Source organism: Pocillopora damicornis, chromosome 8, assembly GCF_964200805.1.
Source record: "Pocillopora damicornis chromosome 8, jaPocDami1.2, whole genome shotgun sequence".
NCBI lineage: Eukaryota > Metazoa > Cnidaria > Anthozoa > Scleractinia > Pocilloporidae > Pocillopora > Pocillopora damicornis.
The window spans coordinates 17,048,358-17,057,695 of record NC_142677.1 but is presented as its reverse complement, the minus strand read 5'-3'; the positions used below and the strand labels follow the sequence as shown (position 1 = coordinate 17,057,695).

At 38.7% G+C, this 9,338-nt stretch overlaps 1 protein-coding gene across 1 annotated transcript; it reads right to left on the bottom strand.

Annotated features, from left to right (window-relative positions):
* Positions 1–629: 629 nt before the first annotated feature.
* Positions 630–6,272, bottom strand: LOC113672034 (collagen alpha-6(VI) chain). Its single transcript, XM_027188305.2, has 9 exons — positions 6,175–6,272; positions 5,516–5,583; positions 4,020–4,435; positions 3,647–3,806; positions 2,857–3,284; positions 2,448–2,598; positions 1,949–2,125; positions 1,579–1,661; positions 630–808 (listed from the first exon to the last, which is right to left on the bottom strand). Exons 2-8 carry the CDS (start codon positions 5,571–5,573, stop codon positions 1,624–1,626), a joined length of 1,428 nt encoding a protein of 475 aa, XP_027044106.2. The 5' UTR covers positions 5,574–5,583; positions 6,175–6,272; the 3' UTR covers positions 630–808; positions 1,579–1,623.
* Between the last annotated feature and the right edge of the window lie 3,066 nt (positions 6,273–9,338).

Sequence of the window (9,338 nt, the reverse complement as noted above, 5' to 3'; positions counted from 1 at the left end):
CGATAAATTTCGTGAAGTTACGTTTCGATGCTTTCAGCTTTTTGGACTTTCCCCTGGTAGCATCTTATACATCTTTAAAATACCATGTTGGCTAAAAAAAGTCTGGAATTTTATTTATCGACGAGCGATAGATGTGACTCAAAAATTCAAAGTGGCCGAATTGCCATACGAATAAAGACGAGGATTAGGCGAAGAAAAACGATTAAGCTTTCGTTAATCTGTACGTTGCTGTTATTCACGTTCATCAGATAACCTTTTTTGCTACTTCTTCCTATGGAAGTATTTGTACCACTCTTTCCCTTAGCAATTTATGCTTTGTCTGTTATTCAAAACGATTTCCTTTTATTAATTTTTCATCAAGATGAGGGAAGTCATTCGACCGCAATTGCTCTGAAAATAAAGAGGATTCTTTCACTTGGCGCATCGCACCATTGGCCGTCCCTTCTAAATTGAGAGAAGTTCTGGGATCAGAGTTCGATATAGGGTTTTCTCGGCTTTGTCGTCATTTTTCTCACACTGTGCGTAAAAAACACGTCACAAGCCATTAGGAGGCATGTTTCAACCTAGTTCCCAAAGAGTAACGCCGAACGCTAAGGAAGGAGATTTAATTTTCTTTGCCAACTAGAAACTTAGATCTTAAAGCAGTTTTATTAGTGAATGATCAAACACCAATCACAAAAAGACAATTTCCAAACCACACCCTACGTAACAAGAAACCCTATTTCAAATTGTAATGGCTAAAATTTTAAAGCTGCTTGGTTTAATGCTGCCCGGTTCCCATGACACTCGACTGCTGCGTGAATAACACCTGTTGGAGTGCGAAAAAATAACAACACTTAGAGAAATTTATTGATCTGTGGCATCAGTAAAAGTAGCAAATTACATCCAAGAGACAATTTATCCAATCTTGTTACAACTTGAGTAAAAAAAAAAGTCTAGATTGCATTTGCACTTCTGATCCCTGTGGTTCCCTGGGTTGATAACGCTATCCACTGATTAAATCTGTATCCATTGTACGGCTCAGTAGGTTTTGTTAAAAATTATCCCCTGGAGACGGGAGAGATTTATTCGCCCTTGGAACAACTGGACCTAGGAGCCTAGGAGGCAGGGATGGCGGAAGGGGGGAGGAGGAGGTAATCGGTCACCTGACTGAAATTTTTTTCAAACTAGTTAGTTGTTTACCTAAACAGAGGGAAATTTCTAAACTTTTTAATAAAACGGTGGGTCATTGTGCTTGATTTAGTTAGAGACTACAGTGCCATGGATGTATTTAGTAATTTCTCATACCCACCTCAAAAGGATTACAAACCCTCAGTAAATATTGTGATTAATTACGCCATAGGTAGTAGTCTATGCTCATGTTATAGAGATCATGTTATTGTTCAAATTTAGAAAGGGCCATTGCAAACCATTCTCGTTTACGAATCAATTCATGTTACTAGCGGGTTCTGACAATAAAGAAAACGCAGCCATATTGTGTGTGTGCGTCAATCACGCGGGCGCAGGGACGATGTATGGTGCAATAGTACAGAGTAACCTAATGGAGAGCTACAAACTTAAAATCTTTTTAGTAATTACCTTATTTGTTTTGGTTTTTCCAAATCCCTCTTGTGTTGGAGAGGTTTAAACTCTGACAATATCCTCTTCGGCGGAGTAAGTCACTATGATAATGGTGTAATAAGTTTATGAAGATAAATAAGGGACTGGCTTTGCTTTTTAAACATTCCAGTTACACAAGCATGCGCACTAATATCTATGATTGCTCAGAATAACAACGGCCAACCAGAGCAAATCATGATCAGTCATTTTGGAAATTATTATGCTGCCACTTACAGAGTATTACAGAGTTTTGTTTCACGGCCAATTTCGTTACATTACAAAGATACTTGTACGACAATAAGATACTGTAAATAGACTTCTTAAATAATACAGTGAATATTCTTATTACCATCTGAACACGGCTGTTCATTACAAGGTCTAGTCTCCTTCAAAGGGCCATCGCAAGTCTTCCCGTGTCCCTGGGGAGGAGGGTTGGTACAGTTTCGTGTTCTTGCCTGAACTCCACCGCCACAGCGCGCATCACATTCAGACCAGAGACTCCAGCGGGTAAAACCGCCATCTACACCTGGAAAACACGGGTACTTTGAGTGATACTCGCCATCAGATACCATGGGTGCCCGACATAGGAGCAGAGTCACGCGCGATCTCTAAGACATGAAGACTTAAAGCTAAAAATTTTCAACTTGCGTGTCGACCCCTTCCCTTTGTAGCCATCACTGCTTCGTTTGGGGTTGTTTTAACCTATCTTCTAAGTGTTATGCGCGTAGGTACAGTGATTTCATTCTTAACACGGCACTGTTTTCAACATGAGTTGTCAGCTCGACAGATTGGATCTTTTAACTCGTTTGAACTAACTGACCCTAAGGGGATACACTCAGTTTACTTACTGCACGTTTCAGCCAGAATGTCACTGAACAGATCTGACAGTTTGTCGAAGTTGCTTGCGTTGTGAACGTTTTCCCCGGCGATTTCTTCAAGTTGGCCTTGGAAATCTTCATACTGACCAATTCCTACTGCAACAATACGGACGTCTTTTGCCTTTGATGGGAAGGAAAATTGGGAATCTAGGCCACTTCCAAGAAGTTTTGTAAAGAGTCTATATTCAGGATTTGGCTGGTCATTCACCGAATGACCTTAAACGAAGATGACATTTTCTCAGTTATTTTCTGACCGGGTGCTATCAGAAGTCGCATAAAATTCTTTTGCATATGACATCCGCGTTTCCAAGAAAATAAATGGCGCTAAAAGGAACAGGTGAACAAAAAGGAGTAAATTGTAATAGCGTGGGATTCTAACCTCCAGAAGAGGGATGATCGTAGAGAAGGGTTTTGATGCTGGATTGGTTCTTCCGTCCGTCAAGATGATCAGAACATTTGGAAAATCCGGTCTGTCACCTCCCTCCTCAGTAAACAGTTTTCCTGCGGCAGCCATTAGAGCTTTATCTGTGAAAGTACGGTCACCAAGGACGACGGAAATCTTAGCCAAGAAGTCGTGTACAGCTTCGTTACTGTACAGCCCGCTATTTGAAAAATCGCTTAGGACCTTAGGTTTCCTGTTGAAAGTGATTATACCAGTGTGTGTAGCGTCTGGACCGATGTTCAACGCGGCAACGAGCTCGAGAAGGAAACCTCTGAGCAGCAAAAAGTTCGGCACTCCCAGGCTGCTGGTTTTGTCTATTATAAATGCCACGTCCATTCCCTTTGAGTTCTCGCAAGGATCAGGTGCTGCAGGAAATTATAAGAATGAAACAGAGCTTACGGTAGCCTGCACAATTTTACTGAGTTCTCCTTCGGGATCGCTTTGGCCGGGGATTCCGATCGGGATCTCGCCGATAGGATAGTGTCGCCATCCCGTCATCTAATACTCAAAACTTGCTCGCAAGCGGATTGATTTTATTCTATTTTTAACTCAAGAATAACACACACCAGTAACATAACATGTACTCATTGACTGTGCGTTAAGGCCGGATGGGAAATATTTTGCTCGAGGTCCGGACCAAGTCATGCCATACCAAGTCAAGAAATAAAGTTGTAAAAGAATATTTAGGAAGTAGCTATATGTCAGGAGACTATAATTATATACTCACGACAGATCAAAGTTAAAATATCATTAGTTGCATCGTCGAGGCTTTTATAGTCGTCCACAAAAAATAGATTTTTGCCTCCAATGTAGTCAAGGACTTGGCGATATTTAGGTTTCCTGGCGTCAGGGCCAATACCGACCACGATTATACGGACACCTCTCATCTTAAAAATAAAATAGAGAGAACTACTTTTGTAGATCAAGTAAATCGTTTAGCGAAGTAAAGGAATATCTGTTTAAGAGGTTACAGAGCTTAACGCTCAACCAGAGGAATGGTTGGGAATTGACCTCTCTTTCTATCGGTTTTAACGTCGATCTGCCATGCGAGCAGCCCCCTTAGCAAAGTTTATTCCAAGTTGCCTTTCCTTCTTTTTTACCTTAAGTGCAACAATATCCAGATAAAAGTCTTCGGTATCAGGATGTGATCTTCCATCCGTGTATAGAACCATTGCACTCCTGACGCCCGGTCTCTGTCCACTGGCCTCTTTAAACATTTCGTCTTTAGCAAGCCTGAGTGCTTTGTCCAGTCGAGTGGGTTGGGCGAGGTTGTTGACGCTGTTTGATATCAATTCAAGTATGGCGTCCTCACCGTGATATTGCTCGTCGTTGAATTTATTGTGAAGCGTAGCCTGCTTGGAGAATGTCTCCAAAGACACGTGGGTTCCATCGCCGGTAATGTCAAACTTTTGAACAAGGTGTTTAAGTGCTGCTACCAGTTTTGGTATGTTTACTTCTTTAATACTTTTTGTCGTATCAACCAACAAACCAAGATCCAGTTTACACCTGGATTTCTCTAAAAAAACGGAAAAAAGCAGGAGGCTTCAGCTCTTTAAAAAATCAGCAACAGAGAAATACTTCAGTTCTGTAGATTCATCAGCAACACAGACATAACTGGGTTTGCACAAGAAAAAGAAAATAACAGCTGTCATGTTCGCCTTCGTTGTGCTTCACTCATGAAAACATTTGTGAGCCTCGATTGAGCCTCGAAAGGCAAGGTCACCGTGCACAGCGAATCTTTAAAATATTTGAAAACTACTTGTTTGCTACTTGTTCGTCCTCACCGCACCGAATATCTGTATAAGTTAACTAGAACAGATTGGCATGCGGGGTTTGCAAATTCCAACTTCATTTCTAGTTCGGAACTCAACGACTTACTTGAAATCTCCTTCAAAAGGGTTCCTTCTGCAAGAGTACGCGGTCACACTTTTTACAAGGGAGTAAATTCCCAGACTTGACTCAAAAAATACTCTAGGAATTCTTGGTTACAGTATCAAAAGAAAGTAGTTTCCATTGTCGATTTCATCTTAAGTAGTGAGAATTTTATCTTCACGACCAGGGCACTTTTAAACAAATGACTTTGTTAAAATTTGAACATCTTTGTGCAGCTATTCACACAAACGATACCCTCTGATATGTTGATCCCATATGAACCAAGGTTATGAGATGTTCCACTCCACCACTGAATTCTCTGTAGCTCAGAAGTAGAGTATCAGATCGCAAAATCCGAAGGTCTGACTATTCTCGTGGAAACTCAGATTTTTCCATCGACTCAGGTGCATCGAGGGAATGACATGTTTCATTCGTTGACCGACCTAAAATTTACTGTCTCTTTCAATCGATTGATGTATCCCATACGAGAAACGTCTCGCCGAACAAAATATACAATAACAGAATTTAAGTATCACTAGACATATTTCGTTGTAAGCTATGGAAATGAGATTACAAATGTCAGGTGAGATTTTTTCTTAGTTCCAGTTGTACGAACGTTTGTCCCCTTGAGCAAGGTGGTTCCGAAGGAGAGCTTTCGCTTAAAATTACAATGGAATATTAAAAGATTCTCGGTTGAGTAAAGTGTATTGAGCGTTTCACCTACCCTCAGCAGTTGCCAGGGAAATTGAAAGCAGAATAATAACAAATTTTAGAACAGTCATCTCAGTTCAGCTGAAAAATAAACAAGGAAAACTCTTTGAATTAAAACTCGAGTTAGGTATTAACATTTGTAACAAATTAAGCTGTCTGCGAAGACACCAAACCGCACGATTTACAGCAAAATGGTTACTGTCTCAACTTGACAGTAAATTGTTAATGCTTGGAAATACATTGAGCCCGTGATAGTATAAATGATGGAACCGAATCAACAGTGGACTTTCTTGGGGAGAACACAACTAATTAAGATAAAAGATGAAAATAAAAAAAATAAGCTATTAAACAGAAAAGAAGCCAGAAATTAAAACAAAATCTGAGAGAAGAAGCAAAAAAAGATAGATTTGAATTTCAAAGGTAAAAGTGAATTATTCTCGGAATGCTGGGAAACTGCTGCATTCTCGAGTAATAGACATTAAAGTGGCTAATGAGTGTTTCCCCTTTTTTCTTTTTCTTAAAGAATCACTACGACAGCAACACACTGGCGGAAAAATGAATCGCTGATGAACGATAACCCCTTCGAACGTTTTTTGCTTAGTTTTTACTTAAGTCCCAACCGTATATTATAAAAGACAGACTTCTTAGACCTTCTAACTGAGGATTACCTACCTGAAGCGACGAGAAGCAACTGTTCATATATCGAGGGGCTGTGGAGTTGTAAGTTTAGAAAGTAAAAGTCATACTCTAATAAAAGCCTTTAAACAATGAATGACCTTTCTTGAGCAATGTTTTGGTAGCCCCCTGTCTTGTTCACTCCCACAAGTGGTTTAGTTATTTGTTGAGTTTGACATCTAATTACAACTGTACAATGCTATTATTTACGGAGATGCTCTTCCTTATAATCGTTTAGCTGAATATCATCAAATTAAATAGTATCCTTGCCTGATTCTTAAACTTTCTATTCTTCATACCTGAAAGCTATTTCTTCTGATTGATGATCTTGCATTTCTTTGTTAGCTACTCTAAAAAATTCAGGATTATATCAACAGATTATCGTCTCGCAAAATACTGTTTTCAAACTCTTATTACGTAACTATAAAAAAAAAAAAAACAAAATTGTAATAAGAACATAGAGACTGGTCACTGCTGGGTGTCAAATGTGTGAGTTGGAAAGTATAGCCACACTGTGAATTACTCGATAGACGTTTTTATTTTTATTTATAACGACTGTGTTTCTCAAGATGTTCCACTCATCACGTTTCAGGAGAGATTGGTAAAAAGCACACCAGCCTATTGACTTGGAAACAAGGCAGTTTTCTCAAGACTCACCTTGAAGAAAATTCTCGAAGGCCAATGTGGTTAACATATAAATATTTGGTCATTCAACCTTTAAGTCGACATAGAGACAAAATTGCAATAGCACTGGAGAAAAATGAGGAATTGTCTGAATTTAATAGTGACTCTCAACAATGTTATTATAATGGTCTTTTTAGTATTTTCTCTTGAAATTCTCTCCGTCGGCATAAAGACAAAATAGAACTGAAGAAAAATGAGGAATTGTCTGAATGTGTGAATTTAATAGTGACCCTCAACGACGTTATTATAATGGCCTCCTTAGTATTTTCTCTTGAAATTCTCTCCGTCGGCATAAGGACAAAATAGAACTGAAGAAAAATGAGGAATTGTCTGAATGTGTGAATTTAATAGTGACCCTCAACTGTGTCATTATTATGGTCTCCTTAGTATTTTCTTCTGAAATAGCCTAATCGATAATTGCCTCAACGAAGAAGACTGCAAACATTCTGGATTCAAACAACACAATGTAACCATGATGACGAAACTGCTTCAAATTTGTATTGCAAGTGCTTGTGAAAGTGACGATTACTGCCATGGCCACCCGGTTATATTGAAAGTTATTCCCCCTAAGTTTGTTACCATATTCATCAACAATCATAAATTACCACTTGACTCAAGAGTACATAATTCTAGCAGTGTTGCGAGGCTAGAAACCCAAACTTGACTCTATTTTTGTTTCTTTAAATGCCTTGAATCCGGCCCTATATTTCCAATTTATCTGAAAGGGCAAGATGAATTCGCAACTTTGTGTTTTAGTGTTTTGAAGTTTGTTTATTTTGAGGTAAGAAAGAGATAATCACGCAAGGATTTTGTTTCCAATACAAGGAGTGTGATATTCCGTAAGATAACGCTGAGTTTCAAGCCATGTAGATAGAGAATAATACATGGGCGCGCGTAGATGTGGAACACGAGAAGAGAAATTTCATATCTGCAGCACAATAGCCCTTTACTGACAAGAAAAGCCGACTTATGTATGAATGAAAAGAAAACGATCGACAATCCCCGAAAAAAAATTATGAAGTGCGTTGGCGCTAAGGTGAAGAAATGCGTTGAATCATAACAAAGACAACAATGGGCTCAAGTTTGAATATATACAAAATTCTTACTTTGTCCGTACCGACATAGGAAATCTTTCAGGTACTAGGTCAAAATCGGCCTTTGGCAAATCTTCCAGTTGTCACTGAGTACTTCACTTTTCATATTTTGGTTTTCTTCTTCTTTCAGGAAAGGTTTGAACGTCACTGTCTATAAGCGGTACGGATTTTTCAGTGTTTTAGCGGCAATAATCCGAGAAAATTTCGAGAAACGACCATGGATTAAGAATGGTGGAGGCTTTGCCGTTCTTTCAGCAATATGACCGTGTGGCACGAAAGGCGAGTGGCGTGTTAGCCCTTCTTTCTGACGAAGGGCTAACGCTCGACATGTCAGCTTTTAAACTCTTTACGGTAGCCAATTTACGTTATCAACTCAGTTGATAATACAAAATTACCCTGTTATACTCTCCCACCGATGCAGCACCACAGTTTCTTTAGAAACTACCCCCTTTATTCATTTACAAATTCATCGCTTGCGGATGAAAACATTGTTTTTAAGCACTATACAATCAGCTTGAAAAAAAGGTGTTAACCATGCTAAAATTAAAAAAAAAATTAGTTATATGACAGGGTCATTAAGAGAAAGAGAGATGGTCAATAAGCTTTTACGTTTGGAATAGATTTTATTTTCGTTCAGATTCGGCTTTCAGTATCAATCTAGCGAGGATACTTTCGATTAGTACATAGTATATAGTATTTATAGAAATTTACTGGCATTAACCCATTACGCTCTAACATCAGTATGCATCTTCTCCATACTGTTCTCATTGTATTTCTTTAGGTTCCGATAAGGAGAATTTGTTTTACAAGCATGAGCTTCTTAGGCTGGTGATCATTTCCTTTCTTCACCATAGTTACCGACGTATCTTCACGGTTTTCTACGTCACAGCTATGTAACATGGTCGTTTTGGTCGCGTGCCTAATGGGGACACTTTTTGGCTGCCGAACCGTACCTTCAGTGCACACAAAAATGGTTAAGGATAACTTGCTTAGCGCTAACGTCAAGTATTTCTAATTTTAAATACAGCTATCAACCAGAAAATGCCAAAAAAAAAATTCGTGTTATATGCACTTTAATGAAAAGACGTTTCTATGACGAAAAACAATGGATGTAGCAGAGGCTAAAATTATTAATCTTACTCTTTTGAGTCTTATGTCTAGGTCGCGTAGTGATATTGTAAACGCAATCCGTATATTACCTCATAGTTGTGCCCTATATTTCTAATTTATTTGAAAAAGCAAAGATATCTCCCAACAACGAATTCGTACCTTTGTGTTTTCTGTTTTAAAGTTTGTTCATTTAAAGGCAAGAAAGAGATAAACACACAAGGATTTTGTTTCCAATATAAGTAGTATAATATTCTGTAATAAAACGCTGAGTTT